The following is a 22,390-nucleotide window of genomic DNA, read 5'->3' as shown; positions in this document are numbered from 1 at the left end:
AATACGAACAATAGTTAAGAAAAGTAACCTTTGGTTAATTAGAATAGAATAGAATAGAGTAGAGTAGAGTAGAGAGGAGCAGAGCAGAAAGGGACCATGGAGGTCTTCTAGTGTAGCCTCCTGCTCAAGCAGAAGAACCTATACCATCTCAGGCTAGTGACTGTCCAGTCTCTTCTTAAAAGCCGCCAGTGATGGAGCGCCCACGATTTCTGGTGGCAAGCTGATCCACTGGTTGACTGTCCTCACTGTCAGGAAGTTTCTCCTTAATTTCAGGTTGCTTCTCTCTTTGGTCAGTTCCCAACCATTGTTTCTTGTCCTGCCCTCTGGTGCTTTGGACAATAACGTGACCCCCTCTTCTTTATGGAAGCCCCTCTGGAACACTGCTATCATGTCTCCCCTATTTCTTCTTTTTTTTAGACCAGCCAAACCCAAATCCCGCAGCCGTTCTTCGTATGTTTTGGTCTCCAGGCCTCTGATCATCTTAGCTGGTCTTCTCTGAATTTTTTTCAAACTCTCAATGTCTTTTTTGTGATATGGTGACCAAAATCGGCAGCAGTATTCCAGGTGTGGTCTTACTAGGGTTTTATAAAGCGGTACTAATACTTCATGTGATCTTGATTCTATGCCTCTGTTTATACAACCCAGGATTGTATTAGCTTTTTTGGCTGCTGCTGCACACTGCTGGCTCATAGTCAATTGGTCATCCGCTAGGACTCCAAGGTCCTTCTTGCTGTTATGGTTTTTAAGCCAGGTCTCGCCCAGTCTGTATTTGTACCTTTGATTTTTCCTGCCTAAATATAAAACTTTGCTTTTCTCCAACTTGAAATTCATTTTGTTGGATAGGGCCCATTGTTCAAGTTTGTCAAGATCTTTTTGGATCCTGAGTTTGTCTTCTGGGGTGTTGGCTACTCCTGCCAGTTTGGTGTCATCTGCAAATTTAATGAGTTCCTCTTCAGTTCCTTCATCTAAGTCATTGATAAAGAGTACCCTTAAGAACAAGTGATCCTGGGGGTGCTGATCAGCCTTCAACCAATTTGACAATGCATTCCTGCAGGCACTCGGGCGTGTGTGTCCAAAATGTCAAAAGAACAGATGACTCATGACCAAAGCACCACCCCTTTTTTTTAAAAAATGTGCACGGGTCTCATAACCCATTTCTTTACTGGGGAGGGGGTGGGTTCTGTTCCTCTCAGGTTCTTTCTGTGGGTTCTGTCATTCTCCTGGGGGGAGGGGGGGCTCCAGGGAACGCACTATTTCTCCTTTCGCTTTGCTGAAATGCATCCTCTCTGCTGTTTCTATCCGCTTGCTCTTTGAACTGTTTCCCCTTGATGTCAACTTGGGGTGAGAAAGGAATGTGCCTCCGGCCTTCTGGCTTATCTCTCACGGTGGAAGAAAAAGGTGTGAAGACCCAACATTGTCTTCACAGGCATGGGAACAACCTCCATTATCAGCTCCATTCCCACAGCGGATTTAACACCTAGGGATCGGCTAGTTTGAACTGACCGGATGAACTATTGGGATGGGGTTTGCTTGATGCTCTTTTAACCTATTGATCTGAGTGGGAAACCCTCAGATCTTGCCTTCTTTGCCTGCTGTCAGCTTCTCCTAATAAAAGTTCCTGTTGGAATGAATCTGTTCCAAGAATCCTGCTTTCTTGGGATGAGGTTTTGAAGCGGGTCCTTACATGTATACAATGTACATAGAAAAGAGAAGAGGTGGGGCATCACATAGTTGTTGGCACCATATTGATTTTTTTGACCACCTTCTCCCCCGCTCCCCCATCCATAGATGGCCCCCCCATGATTTATACAACAACATTTTAGGAAGTGTGTTGTCTAAATCAGCAAAAAGTGGCTGTTTACTATTCAGAAGAAACCCATAACATTGTAAGAGTACTGGGCCTAAGATGTAACCTTGTGCAGGTCATTTCTTCACAAAAATTAAAAACAAAAGGAAAGAGACTTACAGGAAAATAGGTTTCCACAACTTGAAAATTGACAAAGCCAATCACAATCCAAGCAAGAAGTGTAATGACAGAAACACCAACAATGCAAGGAACAAAATAGCCACTCAGTTTGTCAGCAAACTGCTGAATTGGTGCCTAAAGGAAGGGGAGAAAAAGAAGCAACATTAATTCAACATTCTTTTTTGAAGCTGAGCTCGTTTGGCTTTTAGTCTGCAGGTTTGTAATAAATAATATACATGTGCATAACTGATATCTTGATTGGTTATGATTTTTAGTGAGAAAGGTATTTAACTCACACTTTGCTGATGCTATAATTATTGGCAGGGCCCAAAAAAAGGAGACACAGAATTCTGCTGAAATCCCACTGCATAGACCAGTTTGGCATATTATATAACCATCTACTGCAGCAGGCTTTAAGCTACCAATCTGCTGTCTTGAATCATGGTCATCGAACAGGAGCAAAACCTAACGTATTAGTCTAAATACCTTTGATGTCTGAGCTTCTTCCACAAGCTTTACAATCTGGCAGAGGGTAGTGTCAGACCCAACGTGGGTTGCAGAGATCAACAGGGATCCATTTTGATTAATTGAACCTGCTATGACTGAACTGCCAGGTTTTTTGGTCACAGGCATTGCTTCACCTATGTAGATCAGAAATAAAACAAAATGGAGGGCACTCTTTGACAATTTCCCCCTCCCCAGCCCGGAGTCCAGGGCCCATGAAAACCCATTCCAGCTTGCCTGTGATGAGCGATTCATCTACCATAGAGTGTCCTTCAATCACTCGGCCATCCACGGGAAATTTGCCACCTGGGACCACCTTCACAATGTCACCCCGCTGAACTAGTTCAACATCAACTTGCTCTTCACTGCAGAGAAGTCAGAACATTCAAACTTAGCAATGGAAGCGACGTAGCATTTCAGATTGTTAGATCCTACACAACAAAATGCCCTTTTCTTTTAAATTCCTGTTCAAAGTCTTCTTCATCTGCAGGAGACTAGAGTAATGTAAAGATGTTCCCAGCTGAAATTATGTTTTGGGGAGTTTATGTGCAAATTTGTGTTGGGTTGCTACTCGTCTCATTTACAAACATTTACAATTTACACTGAGCTGCATAGGCAGAATGTTACCTTCAGTGGTGCAATAGAGAAATAAAGACTACAAGGTAATTACAGGGGACGAACCACTGTAGCATATAAACATTTCATTAAAAAACACTACAGAACTGGAAATACCTCATGAGAATATTATCTGGACCTAAAGTAACAATAGTTGCTTCTGTTGCTTGTAGTGAAATTAGCTTCGCGAGGGCCTCTGATGTTTTACCCTAAAAAGATGAAAAAGTGTTTACATACAGGGCACCATAGAAATTCACTGCAAGCATCAAAATCACAGGTTAAACCAGAAGTCTTTAACCGAGAGACTTTCCTCACAAGCTAGCAAGGAAAGAGAAAATCTAAGTAAGTTCCAAGGGAAACTATCTTTTCTTTCATTTGGCATTTGTCTTTAGGAGTGTGACATTTGTTCGAAATACTTTTGCTTGTTAACTGTTTACAATGCCAGTCACTGGTAGATTAAAAATTTTTCATTAGCCTCCAGCTTGAGCAAATTTGAGGACTAAAGTCCCTAGAAGATGGCACCCAGTGCAATGGCCGGACCCCTCGCCTCCCTGCCGCTCTCTCGTTCCCCTCCACATCCTTCTTGAGGAAGCACAACTGTGAGTCACTTGAATGCACACAAATGCCCCTGAACTCCCTTCCAGACCTTCTTCAAGAAGGCAGAAAGGGTGCAGGAGAGGGATGCAGCCAGCATTTTGATGTTCATTATAGTGTGTGTGCGCGCGTCTGCGTGCGTAGTACTATGTTATTGTTATATGCATTCTCTTCAATTGAAACATGTTTTTGAATATCACCCAGATCGAAGTTAAACACAGGTAAGCACGGAACAGGGCAGCTAACTTGAAAGCGTTCCCACGGTCTCCCTCCACCCGCCCCACTGACCTTAGCCACGTGCTCCAGCCAGCGCCCCAACGCAATGAACACGAAGAGCATGGGAGGGGTGTCAAAGAAAGTCACAGGATTGGCCGTTGCCCGCTCAGCCATTGCAACCAGAAGCACTGCAAAGGAGTAGACAAAGGCGATGGTCGTGGCTAGAACAATCAGCACGTCCATATTGGCTGTTTTATGCTTCAGTGCTTTGTAGGCTTGAATGTAGAAGTACCAGCCTCCAAAGAACTGTAAGAAGAGCAAATATCAGCAGGACATTTACACTGAAGCAGAGAAATCAGGTAGCAAAATGATCGTTCATTGTCAAATTTCAGGAGAAAATGCACAGATGCCTCCCCCTTTGCGAGTCTTGAGCCTGGGCATCTCAAGAAGATACATCCAGCCTACCACGGACTTGGCGGACTGGCGGCAGATTCTCAAGAGGCAAGCAGGGAGCTCCAGGGGAACCTCTTCTTGTCCACCCCCCACAATTCAGAATAATTGTGAAATGTATTTTGTTTAGTAGTTCTAGAGGTTTTTCACCAGGAAGCAAAGTCTCCCACTATATATCAAGGGAAAATGATACTGAAAAAAACGAAAACTTTGACAGAGATGCTCGAAATGCCATGATAAAAAATTACTTTTGACTTTCTTTCAAAAGAGTAGAAAAGGAAAACTATTTTAATAGTTTTAATAAATAAAGTTTACCTCTAGATTAGTTTTTTGGTGGGAGCAGTGAAAGCGTGCGGTCAAATGTGAACTTTAAAGGCCGATGCCTACTGGGCATTTTGTACTTTCTGCTGACAATCCAGATAGCCAGGGGCTCTACCTAAGCTCTACGGGCAGCCCTCATCTTGCTCTCCCAAAGAGACCAGTCAGTGTTTCAAGATTAAGCATTGCAATCAGTCCTCAACCTAACCCTAAAAGGAATTTGGGCCTGACATTTATGCCCTACCATCTGAATGACCGGCGTGTCTTTCTACTTGCCTGAACAGGAACACACAATAAAAAGGAGAGCAAATTCATAACTGACAACCCGGGAAGAATTTGCTGCTCCAGAAACATTGATGAGTGATGAGCTTCTATTTCTTCTCGAGTCAGGTTAGAAGCCTTGTACATGGCCGACATGTGGCTGTCCATGGCCATCATGTAAATCATGAGCCCCATTACGGGGATGCAGAAAATAAGGCTTACGAGGAAGGACCGTTTCCACCTAAATAATAAGTGGACAAGATAATATTAGAATAGACCATAACTTAAGAAGTTAGGTAAAACTTCAAAAGACAGTATATAGTATACTGTCATGGGAAAAATCACGTTCCAAGACATGTGCAAAGCTATAAACACAAAAAGGGACTTACTGTCTTATTTCCTGCTTGTGATCTAAGTGGCTAGCAGATCGGTCTTTCTTTACCAATGTAGCATTAAATCCTAGATTCTAGAAAGAGACATAATGTGAATGTGCACATTCCCACACAGATCTTAGCCAAAGTAAGACGTATACTTCCATTGTCCCAAAACATGTTGCTTTAGAATGAAGGGTATAAAATTAACGATGGAACACTGGCAAAAGCTTTCAGTGTAAATAAACAGACATGAGAAATAAGGAGGTATAAGGGGGATTGGGAGAATAAGAACATAAACCAAACTGAGAGAACCTAAGTTTCTGTCCTAAGCATTTCATTATACCTACAAAATGAATCAGAAAATTCTAACTTCAAACCAGCTTCCATATGCAGTATCTTTTTCAATGAGTTTCCTCTACTTAGTTACAATGACTTTTATGGGAAAAATAAATCTAGTAAATAAAACAAAACATAGCAAGCTTGCAAAAAGCAAAACTGCACTGACAAAAATACTTACCTGAATAATCTGTATAATATCTCGAGGGCCAACGATCTCTGGATCATACTTGATGTGTGCTTTGTTGGTTGCAAGAGCCACTGAGCTGTACAGGACCCCTTTTGTTTTCATAAGGGTGGATTCTATTTTATGAACACACGAGGCACAAGTCATCCCTCTTACCTGTGAGGGGAAAAAACCTTTGTTTGCAGAATATTGTCTCTTTAAGGAGTAATTTTGCCTGCCTGATTCATAAATAATGAATCAGAGGAGACCATGATGAAAGGTGATAAAATTCCCTAAAAAACCCTAAGATTTCTCCTCGCTTATCACTACTCTTGTTCTGCTTCTGTAATTGCTCTGCTCTTCAAACTGGTACATAGAGCCGGTTGGCTTAGTGGTTAAGGCATCAGGTTAGAAACCAGGAGACTGTGAATTCTAGTCCAGCCTTAGCCATGGAAGCCATCTGGGTGACTTGGGCCAGTCACACACACTCAGTCTAACTCAGCTGTTGTGGGGACAACAGGAGGAGGAAAGTATGTTGGGTATGTTCGCTGCCTTGAATTGCTTGTAAAAAATAATAAAAGGTGGGAAACAAGCAAAACCAACAGACAAATCACTCCTTCTGCCCCTACAGAATGGAAACTAGACACAGATAAATAGATATGATTAAGAAGTTTAACCATCCACTGAAGAGGAAAACTCGAGGGGAGTTGGGAAAGTCAGCTTTTTTCTCTGCATTTCAACACCTCCCCATTCTCTCCGTTAGCAGCTGCGTTTCCCAGTCTGCATACAGCCCTAGCCTGCAAAGGGCATCCTTCGCCTTCCTGACCAACAGGGGGAAAACTGACATGGACACTAAGAAAAAAGCAAATATACAGGAGCACGCTTCTGTTTGAGGAAAGGAAAAAAAATTCTCCCACTAAGGTCAGAAACTTTTTGGTACCCAGGCAAAAATAGATATGACAGCAAAATGAAGTGGTTTTTTGTTATAATTCTGAGGGGGAAATATTCAAGGACATTCCCACCTAAACATATTTAGACAGGGAAAGTTCCCCTAAAGAGGAAGAAGAGTTGGAGGGCTGCTTCTACCACTTCAATATGGTCTCACTTAGACATAACAAACAGCAGGACTTCCACGTTTTAAGAAGCCCTCCTATACTGCAGCTCCTCAAGTGCTTCCATCCTTTTCACACGTGGTATAAAAATTGCATATGTACTGATACTGAAACAATCTTCTTACAACCAGCTCCAAGATGCCATCTCCTTCGTCATAACCCTCCAGCACCAGAGCACCAAACCCCAGTTCTCTAATCCTCTCTGCTACAGTCGGGGGCTGGATGATGGAAGGGTCGTATCTCACTTCAGCCTTCCCAGCCATCAGGGCAACGAGCACAGAGCATATTCCTAGAAACCGAATAAAATAAGAATAAGAATAGAATAGAATAGAATTCCTTATTGGTCAAGTGTGGTTGGACACACAAGGAATTTGTCTCTGGTGCATAAGTTCTCAGTTTACATATAAGCAACAGTAATAAATCATGATCATAATCAACATAAAAATACATTCAACATAAATCATAAGGTGCAACACTTAGTGATAAGATACTAGATAAGCAAACAACATACATCATACTAGGATACTAAATAAAACAATATAAATCATGAGATACGAGCCACAAAGTTATAGTCATAAGAAAACAAGGAAATAGGTAATAGGAACGATGAGGAGCTTTACTAAGTGGTTTGAATAGTGTTGTAGGAATTAGTTGTTTAGCAGAGTGATGGCATGGGGAAAACACTGGAAAAATAATCAGTATGCTGTACTGTTTTCGTCAGTGTGAAACTTATTTTCTTAGGACACCTCATGGCCCAGGTCCAGGGTGTGGTGTGGTGCTGTTGCTCCCCAACACCTTAATTTGTGGGACTCCTTTTACGGGTGATTCCTTTTATTCTCCACAAATACGGAACATGAAATTTGGAAAAACTCTAGCACAGTGTAACTTCTGAACTCTCAATGACAACCTTCAGGGGAAAAAGGGTGACTTACGGTCCAAGTGAATCAGATAAGATCCCTCACTCAAAGACCAAATGTTAAAACCTGCATGGGCGGTGGTGGAGGGGGGGGGCGTGACACTTCCTCTGCTTGCACCACATGGGCCCCTGCCTCATCCTTCGGCAGGAGCTCAAATCAGAACAGCCATCCTTCTGACTTTACCTGAGATCTGGTCAACATCAGTCATAATTTACTGCAGGTGTGCCAGCAAACGTTAACCAGCCTTAGGGAAGGGTTTCTTACCATCTTCTCTCTTCAGATTCCTCTCAATGTTTGCCACGCAGGAAGCGCAGGTCATGCCAGTGATCTGAATGTAGCATTTTGATGGTGCCTTCTGACCCGGTCTGTTGGGAACTGGCCACAGGCTGGGATGGGCAACTGATTTGGGCAGTTTGCCTTCTTGAGTTTTAGCCAGCCTCTCCTTGGAAGGCTCAGTGATTAGCACCATGGGCTCTGGGCTTGGCGGTACTGGCAGCAGAAAATTAACAGCAGAAAACACTGTTCAAGCTCTTCAAACACTACATTCTCATGACAGTAGATGTGCTGATCTTTCCGGACGCTTAAGCTCCCTGCCCTACCTGACTTTAGTTTTTAAGGAATTTTGCTTTTAATTAAAAAGTAAAACTAATACAGTAGATAAAGATTTCCCCTGTCCAGTGGGGTCAGACTCTAAGGGCAGTGCTCGTCTCTGCTTCCTAGCCGAGGGAGCTGGTGTTGTCCAGACATTTCTATGGCCATGTGGCCAGCCTGACTATAACCCACAGCACTTGGAATGTTGTTACACTTGGTACCTATTTATTTACTCGCATTTGCACGCTTTTGAACTGGGCAGGGGCTAGGATGGGAGCTCACCCCATAGTGCAGCGCTTGGGTCTCGAACTCGGGCTCTCGGCTTTCCAGCTGACAACCATGGTGTCTTTGACCGCTGAGCCTTCATGCCCTTCTTAATACAGGAAAGATAAAGGTTTTCCCGTCAGTCGTGTCCGATTCTGGGCTACGGTGCCTATCTCCATTTCTTGGCCGAGGGTTTGTATGGTCATGTGGCCAAGATGGCTACACACCAAAGGTGCCCAGAATGCTGTTATCTTCCCATTAAAGCGGTGCCTACTAATCTACTTGCATTTGCATGCTTTCAAACTGCTAGGCTGGCAGAAGCCGGGGCAAGTAAGGGGAACTCACCTTTTTACAGAGTGCTGAGGTCTCAAACCTGGGCTGTCAGCTCTCCAGCTGACAAGCTCAGCGTCTTTAACCACTGGGTCACTGTGCCCCCATCTTAATAGAGTAGATCAGGGGTGTCAAACTTAATTTCATTGAGGGCTGCATCAGCATGACGGTTGCCCTCAGGGGGCCGGGTGGGTGTGGCCTGGGTGGGCGTGGCCTGCTGGGTAGGCGTGGCTAGAGTGCGTATGGCCTACTGGGTGAGCATGGCCAGCTCTACATCGTTCGCATCAAGGGTGCCTATGGGGGCCTGGGCAGGAGTGGGACAGATCTGAGGGTCTCTGGGCCAGGGGCAAGGCAGTGGGGGCCGTTCCCTCACTGTTTCCAGGATGGCTTCGCAGGCCGCATGAAACCACTTCGCGGGCCGGATCTGCCCCCCCCGGGCCTTGTGTTTGACATGTCTGGAGTAGATAGAAATAAATAATGCAATAGATATGCTCCTACTTTCTCTCCAGAAGTGTGGCTGGGTACCTCATAAAGAGGCAGGATTAGGAAAGAAAGCACCGGGTGACTTGGAGCTGGCCAGCCTATCATGGTTGTCATGTTGTGAAAGAGTCCTTTATATTTATCAGTTAGATGCATTGCTGTCTTTTCTCCAGAAATTCAAGGCCTCTCTCACAGCCCTCCTTTCTCCAATTTTCTCCCACAGCACCAACCCAGTTAGGCGGGTTGGACTGAGAGAGCACAACTAGACTAGATAAAAATCAGCCAGGAAGGTTCCATGGCACAGGAGGAGTTAAATGGGGGACTCACTAGTCTTAAGCCATGATTCATATTTTTTTTTGTAACACCACACTGATTTGACTCAGGAATCTCCCCAAACTCCAAATGTGTCCCATGAGCCCAAAAGATGCACATCTCCACCCAGAGCCCCTTGCTACTGTCTTAAGTGCGGACTGCAGAATGAAAATGCTCCAGGCAAATGCTGCCTGGGAACCTTAGGCTTTGTCTGGGTGCAAAGGAAAACTGCAAACAGCAAGGAAACTGGACTTGCTCCTACATTCCTTTTGTTTTCCTTGAGTTTTCTCAGAAGATACTGAAATATGGAGAATTTCTGCATTTTCCCCAAAAACCCTAGTATAACCAGGGTTCTAAGGTAGCTGAAAGGAGGTTACCAATCACCATTCACCACCTCTAATCATAAGACACGGCATGCAGAGCAGAGCAAGTCATGGGGATCCAAGTCATTTTCTGGACAAGTGGACAGCACAACCAGAAGGATCCTGCGCCTTCCCTATCCCGCCTCCCCTAACGGCACCAAGAGTGGCTTCCCTACAGAGGAATAAGATGACAAATTGGCTGGTCAAAAAAGAAAAGAAACAGCCACTTGCTACTCAGAAAGTTGTGACTGCTAAGCTTGTAAGCCGCCCTGAGTCTTCGGAGAAGGGCGGGATATAAATGGAATTAAAATAAAATAAAATAAAATATAAATAAATAAATAAAATAAACATGCAATGCTGACCTTTAAATTTGTGTTAAGGAAAATTCAGGTTAAATGAATTGGGCGGAGTCAGGACAACACTATGTTGTAGGATCGTTACAAAAGTTGTGAAACAAACCACCCAAAACGAAACAAGGAAAAAAGCAAAAAGCAAAGCAAAAGCAAACTAAGCTAAGCTAAGCTATTTACCGTAGGCACAATGGTTACCAGTCCTTCCTGGCCTGATCCTGCCCTTGGCTAGATGAGCTTCTGGGTGGACTGACTGGCCTGAAAACCCAGGACTTCGGCACTGCCACCCGCTTAAGCCAGTCCCGCTAAGGAAATTATTATACTGTCCCCATAATGCCTCCCCTCCAAGAAATCTTTCTCCTAAAGAAATGGCTGTGGATGTCTTCTCAAGACGACCTGAAATCTAAGGAATATCTTACCAGCTAGGGAGGCATCAAAGCCCATGTCTTCAATGGAGTTTTTTAAATCGGCTGGAGAAGTCAGTGTTGGGTCATATTCAATAGTCCCATTATGATCCCGCAACGACACACAGACCGACTTCACACCAGGTTTTTGTGAAATGAGTCCCTCAATTGACTGCACGCATGAATTGCAAGTCATTCCTTCTATATGGATGATGGTCACCAGTGTCAGGGGATGAGGCCCGATGCCGTGAACAGCTCCCGGAAAAGAAGACTTCAATGGAGATTTGGAGTTGTTCAGACACTCGGCATTTTCGTGTGCATCCAAAACACAGACCTTGAAAGTCCCCGGGGAGACGGCTTCAATTGCTCTTCTGAGCACACCGAGACTGATGAGGCTGGGGTTATACTGGACAACGGCCGACTTCTCTTGCAAAGACACCGCGATGCTGGTCACCGAAGGAAGGGCCAATAGGCTACTCTGAATATTGAACACACACGAATTACAATGCATGCCATCCACCCGGAAGGTGACGGTCTTCGTGTTCAGCTTGTCTTCTGCATTGTCCTGCGATGTCGTTTCCGAGCCTTTGCTCTGGCTATTCTTGAGCCGCTCTATGTCAACAGAGCCGAAGGGGAGGGGTTTAGCCATTCTCTTTACGGAGGCGATGAACCCTGCCGCTTCTATTTGCTTTTTTATTTCTTCGGATGTAATGATGTGAGGCTGATAGGTGACTGTGGCTTCCTGATTATCCAGGGAGACTAAAAGACAAATGAAAAAGGCTTTGCATGATTCTCTTTTGATAGTCCACAAAGTATTTATCCATGAAAGGATTTTCTGTAGGTTAATGGTCTAGTCAACTCGAGGAGCTGGAAATCAGGATACTTAAAGCCTAGCCCAGAGACTGCTGTGTCCTGGCAGTGGGTGGTCCTGAGTAGAGGAGGGCCCACAAGGAGAAGAAACGTGCAGTCTGCTCCTCTCTCCCCATCGCAGCTCTCAGCATGTCCCACCAAGCAGCCGACCGCCTGATCTTCCCACTCTCTCTCTGATCCCCGTTCCTGATGTCCTTGGGCAGAGCTTCTTAACCTTGATGACTCTAAGAGGTGGGGATTTCAATTCACAGAATCTCCCAGCCAGAATGGCCAGCTGGGGAATTCTGGAGTCCTCACATCTTAAAGTTGCTAGAGTTGAGAATTAATCTCTTAGGGGTTTTTGCTGCACTTGTTCATTCCCGGCCTGGAAAAGCAGCTCAACAGCTATTTCATCCTGAGCATGATTGGAAAAGCTTGGTAACAGCTCACGCATGGGCCGCCTAAAACCAGCTGCAACAGTTTGCACACTGCTACTCCCAAGCAGCCCAGAAGTAGCTGTGAGTGTTCTGAAACGCCTTTCCAAGAGGTCACTTCCAGAGTCCTTGACACAGGCCATTTTGGGGTTAGACTATTCAGTAATTTTGTGCAGCTTTACCTGGAAAGCCTCCATTTGTTCAGCTAGAAGAGTCTGGAGGAGCAGGCAACAGAAATAAATCACAGAGCAAAGAGTGGAATTTAGCTCTTGGAGAGGAAGTGCCAGGCTCTGCAGCAGTTACATCATGCTATGGAGGCCGGATGAGTCTCTACTGCTAGAAAAACTTCTTCCAGTTTTGAAAGAACCACCATCCCCTGTTCTCCCTAGTCCTAGTGACTTGCTAGAACGAGAGGGGTAAATTATTTCAAATCTGTATGTTTGCAGCAAAGGTTGGGTTTCTCAGTTCTGTTTTAGAATACAGAAGGTTGGATGTTAATACTGTACTTTTTTGAATGGTGGCTTTATGAGGGACCTGCAGACAAATTTCTCCATAAACAGAACTGTCGTCCATATTTTGTACCTCTTGGAAGTTAACTTGCATATTTAGGTTATACTGGAGAATTGATGAAAACAGTTTAAAAGGACGAAAGCTATAAAAGTGCTCTATTTTTAATTACCTTTAATTCGCTTGACCCCTTGCAATTTGCCAATTTTTCCTTCAATGGTGCTAGTACAGGAGTGGCAGGTCATCCCCTCTATTTTCATTCTTAGCACCACGTCATTTATTTGGTTTAAACTTACATCTTCACATGTTCCTTGACTTTTATCTTGGATTATATTATCCAAAATTAATCCCGGTACTATTTGATTAATCTGCTTGCTATTTAGAATAGAAGAGATAAAGGTTACAACTAGAGTGGTTTTGTCAGAAGAGATTTTCACATCCAGAATGCCTTTGATCTTTAGGAGGTCGATACGAATCTGTTCACAGGTTAATGCTGCCTGGGTGGGAACGGTAAGGAAAGTGGTGTCATGTGGAACGAACTGTGGGTTAGCCTGCTCAAGAACAGCATCAAAGCCCACGTCTTCAATGGCTTCCTGGAGCGACTCTGGAATTTGCTCTTTGGGGTTGTAAATAATGGTGGCATTCTTATCATCCAGAGAAACCTTGCAGAGAAAGAGAAAAGGCAACTGAGCTAAGCAAGATTAAGATCATCTTAAACTGGCATTAACATGTCAAGCAGCTTTGGCTTATTGCACTGACACCCTGAATGGAAATTTCACTCACCTGAGAAGGAAGTGTAAGGCGGTACCTATGAAACCATAAATTAACTTGGATTTATTTGTAAGACAAGACGACTAGCTACAGGGTGAACTACAATAAAAGCAGGAAAACTATTTCAGAAATCTCTCACACAATAATACAGTATACATTTCTCACATGAACTTTCTACAGTGCCTTAAGTATACATTACAATCTATATACAGTATAGCAATGACAGATAAAGATTAGCCTAATCTCCAACTGTCATGCCCAGAAAGTTAAATAGGTGGCTGATATGGAACATATTACATTTAATGCTACATTGGGTGGGCTGTGTATAGAGTCATAGGTTGGGATGAACGGAACAACCCCCTTCCTCAATTTTTAAAAGTATTCCGTGGCATATAACTGGTGAGTATTTAACTAGGAAAATGAGCTTTGAAATTTCACACACATTGAACACAAGAAAAGCAAACTTTAAGGGAAGGAGTAGCAGAATCTGGGGATGGAGTTAAAGAGAGATAGCCAGGAATCTCTACGTAGCCACGTGAACTAAGGATTCTATTGACCCATATCTACTCCCAGCAGGTGCTAACTTAGCAGGGGCATCAGTTAAATGGATCTGCCCCTGCTCTTTCAGGCATGACACAAACTGCCATGTAGTTTAAAGTTAGTATGCTAATGATAGGTTTAATGCAAAATATATTAATATCTTAATAAAAAGTTACAAACACACCAGAAATAAGGAATTAAACACTGTCTGGATGATATGGCAAGTCAGAAATGTACTGTACATTCAAAAAGGGAAAGGTGATGGTGATCAAGCCTGCAGGAGAAACTAAAGGAGCTAAGCTAAATAGCTTGACTTATTCTTCTGGAATCTGGGGCAGCTGAGTGAAGGGTTCCACTCAGGACAGGTCCCACGCCAAGTGTCCAAAGGCAAAAGGAACTGGGCTAGGGAGGTGGATAATCAAAGCCCTGCGTAGCTTCCCTTGCAGGACTCCTCCCAAAACAACCTTATGATTATTACCCTGATTTTCTTCCATTAATCCATAGCAAAAGAGACTACAATAGTTTGAGTCTTAAGCAGAGAACGACCGTTCCAACCTGTAGTCCGGAGACCACAGGTGTACCGGGAAAGTGCCACAGGAGGTCTGGACACCAAAACAAAATGTTTTTTTAAAAGGCCTCAATCTTCTGCCAAATCTCAGAACACATTGGGATTCTCCCCCAAACTCTCGCATCTTGCGACATTTGATAATGTCAGAACATTGCAGCTATTTTAGAAACTTAAATGTTATTTTATGTGCCAGAGACACTGTAACGGAATAACACATGCCAAGGCACACATGCAAGGTCTAGGCTAGCTTCCACGAGGGAAGTACAATGGGATACAGGCTTTCCCAACCTAAGTTTAGACTCTGCTGGATTACTGAGTTATAAGTCCCAGCAGACCAAAAATTCCATTTCGCATCCCAAGGTTCCTTCCACACCCGTGACTTCTCCATCCAAACCTGAGCTCTGCACAGAACAAACAGTAGAAAAAGCCTCTCCCTCTTCTTCTGCTGGGTGGAATGCCTGGCTGCGATTAAAACAGACAGGCTGTACCTGAGAGCTTCTTCTAGCGAAACAAGCACCTCTACTCATCTTAGCCTCTTCACTGTTGTAAAATATGCAGCATTGGTAGGTAGGAACATGGCCCCTGATTCTTTGGCAAAAGTCAGGATTCCGCTGAGATACAAAGATTGCAACAAGTAGGAGGAACTTTTTCTCTGAACTTTTAGCCCTCACAGACTTACTGACATCAGAAACTTTCTTATAATATCTAAAATCTGTTTTGTTTTTCAGCAGACTGTCAACGTATCCTGCTGCTTCAATTTCTAAAAGGGCAAATGGACATTACTGGGAAGCCCATTGAATTAACAGCAAATTTCCTATTTGCCATAGGCAAAACACAGCCTAGAAGCCCCCATGTAATCTAATTACACAAATGTAATCATTTTAAAATATTGTAGTTTCTTTCTTCTGCCTTTAGCTATAGTATCATGGATTGATTTACTGCCAATTATACGGAAGATAACCAAATTCAGCCTCTCTGAATTGCACCGTCCTCCCCCACCCCCTCTTAAGAATACTGAATCTAAGGCAGAAACCTGTCAAGATTATTCTAAGCAGCATGCAAAGCAGACCAACATTGCCTCATCCCATCCAGCCTCCCGTCTGTAATAAAAACAAAATTACTTACTTTAATGATATGAACTCCATTTAGTTTCCCAACATGTTGTTCAATTGTCTGTACGCAAGAACTGCAGGTCATTCCCTCCACATGAACAACAATTGATCTGGCCCCTGATGATGGATCCATTCTTTTATCTTTTTGCATGCCTGAAAATTAGAAAGAAAAAGGTAATGGCACAAATCAAAGACACAAATCAGATCCATTTACACTGAATCGACAGAACATCTACAAAAAACCCCACGGGAACAATGGAGACCAGATAATAGGTCAGACATCAATTCTTTGCCTAGCTTGATTCACGGGGCTGTTGGAAAACAGAAAGAAAAGGGGGTGTTCATTGCCTTGAGCTGCTCGGAGCACAGAAAGAGGCAGAACAGCAACGAAATGAATGTATAAATAAGCAAAGCAAAGGGTGTGGCAAGGGGAGTGTAAATTACACCATCTATTTCCAAAAGTAAGGCATTACAGATGCTAATGAGAAGTAGCCGGGGTGGCTCAAAAGAAGCAAGAACAGATACAAGGATGACAAGTTTATTCTCACTGGCATGTGGAAAACCCTCAGAGGAGTGGCCGAAATAACAAATGTGGAATATGCAATTACTCTATATGACTAAGCTTTTGTTTACATTAATTCTCAGAGTGACAGTACTCGATCATCCAGAATGTGTAAAGATTTTTATCCACCTTCCCCTGTGATCTGCAGAACTGAAAGCAGACCTACTCCATGCTTATTGTTCAAGCAAATAATTGGGGATTCTAGATAGCATAGAGTGTGCTTGAGGTGCATACCTGTCTGGGTGCGTTTGGGTATAATTCAATGCAAACCACCTTAGGAACGACACAGCAGAAGTCACTGTCAGGATCTCCATCACTGGCCTGGCGCCTTGCTGGCGCCCTGCCATCAAAGGGGAAGGCAGGGGGGAGGCATTTGGGGCAATCCACACTGTTGTATCTAATGGTGGGAAATGGGGAGGGGGAGCTGACATATGAAGAAGACCACAGCTGTTCCTACCGGTTATGCTGGGCATCTTCAAGGCTGCTTGCTCTGGTGTGAAATTCTAGCAGCCTAAACAACCCAGAGTTTCCCACAACATCTCGGAGATCCCGGATTGGGTGGCAACGGACCGGACATTGCGGGGTGGGATGGGGAACGTTGGGTTTGGCTCTCTGTACTGGTGAGCGGGAACTTCCTGCAACCAACATCTTTAGTAAAAGTTCTGTTCACTTCAATCAACTGCAGTTGAGAGTCTGCTTTCCTGAAATGATTGTCTTGGGCAGGTCTGACAGTCATAATCTAGATTGAATAAAATCCATAACTAAATGTGGATGTGATATTGGGGCATGCTTTCAATTCCTCTCCATTCGGAAGCAGATAAAGATACTCCAACTTTCCTTTGCTAAACAAAAAGTAGGCAGGAGCATTGAGAGTTGTTCTCTAAATCCCGAAATATGGTTCTGATTCAGTAAATAAAGACTGAATATTACCTAGATATTTAATAGTACACATTATAAAATTACTGGAATCAATTTTCCTACTAATCTATGGCTGGTTTCTAAAATTAGCTTGGTAATTAATAGTATACCCCAAACTCTCTCCACAAGATTCAGCAGAACACAGAAATGATAGCAGAAAAAAAGGTTATTCCTATTCTTGATTAGCCAACTCAATAATGATCTAAATAATTTCAATGATCTCTAAGGCAAAGTTTTTTTAAGCATTTCCCCTTCACCTGCTGTTTATAGTTTACCGAGTATGAAAGCATCTGTTATTACAAAACAATGACTCCAAAATTTTTAAGCTCATTTTAAAAGCAATTACAGATTTAGAATTTTAGCTGGGCAATTAAGCAGCAGGTGCAAATGAAGCTTTAACAAAGGAAGTTTCCATATAAATAATAAGCCTAACTGGGAAAAAGGTCCAACTAAAGTACACCGTGGCTGGATTTTTTTTGCGCACATTATATTCAAAACCATGAGAGTGACGTGTTAGGGCTAACCTTTGCACTGGCACTGATCAGAACCCTCTTTTGGCCCAGCCAGTAAGGATCCTTGTTAGGAGGAACAGAAGCAGAGGGTGGGCCGCATGTGCTATCTGAAATATTTAGATATAAATCTAATATAGGTAGTTCTGACTCAAACGAAACTAACTGGGACAGGAATTTCTGTCCTTAAATGACGTGGTCATCAAGCCTGCTCTCCTATGACCAGGCACCATTATTAGTACATTAAGCCAAGGCCTCCCCGACCTCCGACTTCCTCGCTGATTAGGCTTGTGGGACACTGGCAGGGTAGACTGTAAATCATGATCCTGTGGCACTTGGAGATCTGGGCTGGTTGCCAAGGGATCCCGAGCACAGCGGTGCTGTTGAGACAGCTGGAACTGCCACTCATTAAGCATTATCACAGGTTTGGCCCCGAAAAAGTGACATTGCGTGAGTAGCCCCTGCAAATAAACTCCTTTCATGAGGTGACTAGACGAAGCAGAATTTGGACGGGCCCGACTGCCTGTCAGAAGGGAGGCTGCATAGATAGTCGACTTAGACAACCATTTGTTTAGTGATTGTCAAAGTTACAATGGTGCTGAAAAAAGTGACTGATGACCGGTTTTCATACAGCCATTGCAGCATCCCGGTGCTCACATGATCAAAATTTGGACACTTTGTTAACTGGTATGTATTTATGACGGTCGCCGTGTCCCAGGGCCGCGTGTTCCCCTTTTATTTATTTATTTATTTATTGATGGGATTTATATCCCGCCCTATCTCCTGAAGGACTCAGGGCGGCTCACAATAAAACATATAATAAGTGCATAAATCAAGATAAATGAAATTGAGAACATCAGTGCAATAAAAAATTAGAGAATTTAAAAATGAATTAAAAATACTAAATATAAATTAATTAAGATGCCTGTCAGTCTAGGTCAGCTTGGTGGAACAGGTGTGTTTTGAGGCCGCGGCGAAAGGATTGGAGGTTTTGGGCTATCCGAAGCTCAGGGGGGAGCTGATTCCATAGGGTTGGTGCTCCCACAGAGAAGGCCCTCCCCCTGGGGGTCGCCAGCCGACATTGCCTAGCTGACGGTACCCTGAGGAGGCCTTCTCTGTGTGAGCGTACTGGACGATGGGAATTTGTTCCCGGCAGCAGATGGTCCTGCAAGTATCCCGGACCTAAGCCATGTAGGGCTTTAAAGGTAAGTACCAGCACCTTAAATCTCACCCGGAGGGCAACTGGTAGCCAATGCAGCTCCCGCAGGAGGGGTGTAATATGGGAGTATCGGGAAGCTCCCATCACAACCCGCGCAGCTGCATTCTGCACCATCTGAAGCCTCCGGGTGCAACCTTCTGACAAGCAAAGTCAATGAGGAAGGGTGATTCACTTTACAATTATGTTACTAACTTAGCAACTGCAGCAACCCACATAACAACTATGGCAAGAAAGGTCACAAGACAGGGCAAAACTCACTTAACAACTGTCTTGCTTGGGGCTCAATTGCAGTCATAAATCAAGAACTACCTGTATGTTCTCTCCAAATGACAAAGCAGCACCAGACCTTTGGACTTCAGCTCCATTCAAGAGAAACTCTTGGCAACTTTAATATGTGTAGACATCATTCCCCATCCCGCTTGCCTTAAGATGCATGGGGCCTGACTCCCAAAATTCCCCAGCTGGATTTCTGGGAGCTAAGACACCTTAAAGTTGCCAAGGTTCAGAAACAGTGCTCTAGACAGAGGCAGGCTTCTTTTTAAAAAGTTCAAAAGGACTGGGTAGCTGATAAAAACAAAGGCAGGCTAGAGATAAAATTATAAGAATTGTTTGAGTATTTCCGTGACTCGAGGAATGTTAGGTACAATGTAATTATATATAATTCACTGAACCTAACCAGGGACCAGGCACATATTTTCAGAACTCTCTGGAGAAAAGAGAAAACAATTTTCACAACAGAGTCAAATCTAACCAAGCCCTTTAAATAACATGGGGAGTAAATCAGAATTTCTTCAATTTAGACCTGCACAAATAATATTCAAGCAAAGACCCCCTGCTTTACTTCCTGTTTTGCTATCATGCTAGAATCATATTCAACTTAAAGAAGATCTCATCTAGATAAAAAAGGGACTAAATCTTATGGTGTAATAACCAGAACTCACAAAAGTCAACAAAAATTAAACATTATCCCAGTTTCACCCCACCTCCAAAATTTATTTATATAAATATATATATGTATATGTGTGTGTGCGCGTGCATATACTCCATGCTCCTCCTTAAAAACCCACACAATCACTTAACAATCACAACTGGGAGAGCCAGGATCGCAGCCACTCAGCAGTCACATGTACTCTTGCTTAACAATCACTTTGCTCAACAACCAAAATTCCAGTCCCAATTTGGTTGTAAGTGGAGGACTATGTAGTTAGTTATAATCTAGATCAGGCATGTCAAACTGCTGGCCCATGGGCTGGATGCCTCACACCGAAACCGTGCCCACCCCTTTGTCGGCAATGGGGGAAAAGTCGAGACATATTGTGCGACGTCATGAATTTGACATGCCTGATCTAGATGTAATAACTTTAAATTGCGCAGAACCCTTTCAGGGAAAGCAACTGTTTTACATGGGGGAAAACCCTGGAGGACCCTTGGATTGTCAGTAGGGGTACGATTAGCTTAAAAAGGCAAAATATCTGATTTCCTATATTCTAGCATCTTTTCTTCCACAGCAAATGCCTGCAGAAACCTACAAGTAGGACACTGACCATTTAATATACTTATAAATTGCTTGTGCAAATTTATATTACATTTCAAAAGTTAGAAACAATAAAGAAGAAAACAAACGTGTTTATCCAGAAAAAACCCAACATGCTAAAAAAACAGCAGAAATTTGGCAACTGGAGCTTGCTGTGAGGCATCCCAAAATGATGATTAAGACACAGGGTTTTCGTTTCTATCACTTTACTGTTTACTGTTTTATTTTTTTATAGTTATTAGTTTTACTGTTGTTGCATACTGCCCAGAGTTGCTTAAATGAGTGGCCATGTTAATAAATAAAAACAATAAAATACTGTTCTTCCCTGAAAATAAGACCGGGTCTTGTTTTTTTGCCTCCAAGAGGCACCAGGTCTTACTTTCAGGTGGTGTCTGTGATACTCACCCGCCCAGCCGGTCCATTTTTCTGACCGAAGGAGCAGCTGCATTCCGGCCTGCATTTTGCAGTCAGGCCTTTCCAGAAGGCCACTGCAGCCAAGTAGTTCTTGCAGAACTGAGCTATGGATTGTGAATCCATAGTTCGGTTCTCCGCTGCAGTGGCCTTCCGGAAAGGCCTGACTGCAAAATGCAGGCCTGGGGACGCCGCAGAAGTGGACCGGTGAGGAGAGGCCTGGCTGCAAGGTAAGTGGGTGTGGGGCACGTGGAGCCACTCCACCCCCCACCCTTGCTTGATTTTTAGGTGTGCCTTGCCCCAAAACTAGGGCTTATTTTGGGGGCAAGGCTTTTATTAGGCCCATCACCCAAAATCAAGCTAGGGCTTATTTTCGGGGTGGGTCTTATTTTGGGGAAACACGGTAGGACCCCTAATTCCAGGCCTGGGAATAAAGCCAGGTTTCATGCCTGATATCAGGTGAAAGTTGCCCAGATCTCTGGGGACCTGCGGCACCAAAGGACAAATCTGGTAGTGGAGAAAGACTTCTTAGGTCCGAAAAGATGAGATCATTTGAAGGCCCTGGAGCATGCCCATTCTACCTGACTCTACTGGGCAGACAGAAACCATATGAGAAAAATTATCCCTTGAATAACCAGGTCCTGTGCTGTGAAGGGCTTCATAGGTGGTAACCAACAGCTTGAATTGCACCCAAAAGCCAACTGGTAACCAAATCAGCTTGCGGAGCAGTGGTAACAGATGAGGGTATTGTGGTGCTCCCGTCAGCCCCATGCCACTGGGCATGAGTAATAACCTAGGAGTGGGCACAACCGTATTGTGCAAAAGCCCTCCTGACATCAGCTGCCACTTACTCTTGAGCCCTTGGCTGCGTGTTTGTTTATTGTTGCACAAACAGAATTAGACAAAATAGATTTTCAGAGCAAGAGAATGAGTTTTCATGGCTTCACAAGTGTGGCAACTTTTATTTTTTATTATTTATTTTATTTTTCCCAGAAGTCAGATATGAGCCACATGGACACCTGTTTATTTATTTATTTTATTACATTTATATACCGCCCTTTCCCGAAGGGAAACTTAAATATAAAGTTCAACATTACATCTCCAACACATTTGTGGTTATAGCAAGGAAGATGTGCAGGCAGAAGCAAGGAGGACAAAGCATTAAAGAACACAGGGTTGAGCTACATTTTGTAAGATTTTGGGTGAACGAGAGGAATCCCAAGGGGGGAAAATGCTAATTTCTTTAAAAATGGGGTCAGCAGTACTTTTGCCATGGGCACCTGCAAGGACAGATGGACATTTCTCTCTGCTAATATGGAGAACAAAAAATATTAACAAAAGTTAATGATCTATTATGCCCAATATTCAATATTCCTTAAGGGGTTCCCAAAATTAATATGTCAAAATCACACCATGTTTGCTACCATGTATAAATACTAAAGTACTTATAGAAAAACAAAATCCAGAAAAAAACCAAGTGACTTGTCTCCTTACTAGCCAAGAATATGGTGGAAACCCCCACTCCCAATCTTGG

The 22,390-nt window shown here is 43.4% G+C and overlaps 1 protein-coding gene across 2 annotated transcripts in view; it reads right to left on the bottom strand.

Moving 5' to 3' along the window:
• The window catches only part of ATP7A (ATPase copper transporting alpha), a 53,467-nt gene that overhangs the window by 24,838 nt on the left and 6,239 nt on the right, over positions 1–22,390 (bottom strand). For both annotated transcript variants that reach the window (XM_081336946.1, XM_081336945.1), the window contains 13 exons: positions 15,717–15,856; positions 12,885–13,374; positions 10,938–11,681; positions 8,094–8,318; positions 7,038–7,201; positions 5,816–5,977; positions 5,314–5,390; positions 4,940–5,165; positions 3,968–4,201; positions 3,203–3,294; positions 2,708–2,835; positions 2,453–2,607; positions 1,967–2,101 (listed from right to left, as the gene is read on the bottom strand). In XM_081336946.1, coding sequence (XP_081193072.1) covers positions 1,967–2,101; positions 2,453–2,607; positions 2,708–2,835; positions 3,203–3,294; positions 3,968–4,201; positions 4,940–5,165; positions 5,314–5,390; positions 5,816–5,977; positions 7,038–7,201; positions 8,094–8,318; positions 10,938–11,681; positions 12,885–13,374; positions 15,717–15,854 — 2,970 coding nt within the window. In that variant the 5' untranslated portion in view covers positions 15,855–15,856. The remainder of the gene's footprint in view (positions 1–1,966; positions 2,102–2,452; positions 2,608–2,707; positions 2,836–3,202; positions 3,295–3,967; positions 4,202–4,939; positions 5,166–5,313; positions 5,391–5,815; positions 5,978–7,037; positions 7,202–8,093; positions 8,319–10,937; positions 11,682–12,884; positions 13,375–15,716; positions 15,857–22,390) is intronic.

Source organism: Vipera berus, assembly GCF_964194415.1.
Source record: "Vipera berus genome assembly, chromosome: 11".
Taxonomy (NCBI): domain Eukaryota; kingdom Metazoa; phylum Chordata; class Lepidosauria; order Squamata; family Viperidae; genus Vipera; species Vipera berus.
Note: the sequence above shows the minus strand (reverse complement) of the source record. Positions and strands in the feature narration are given on the sequence as shown.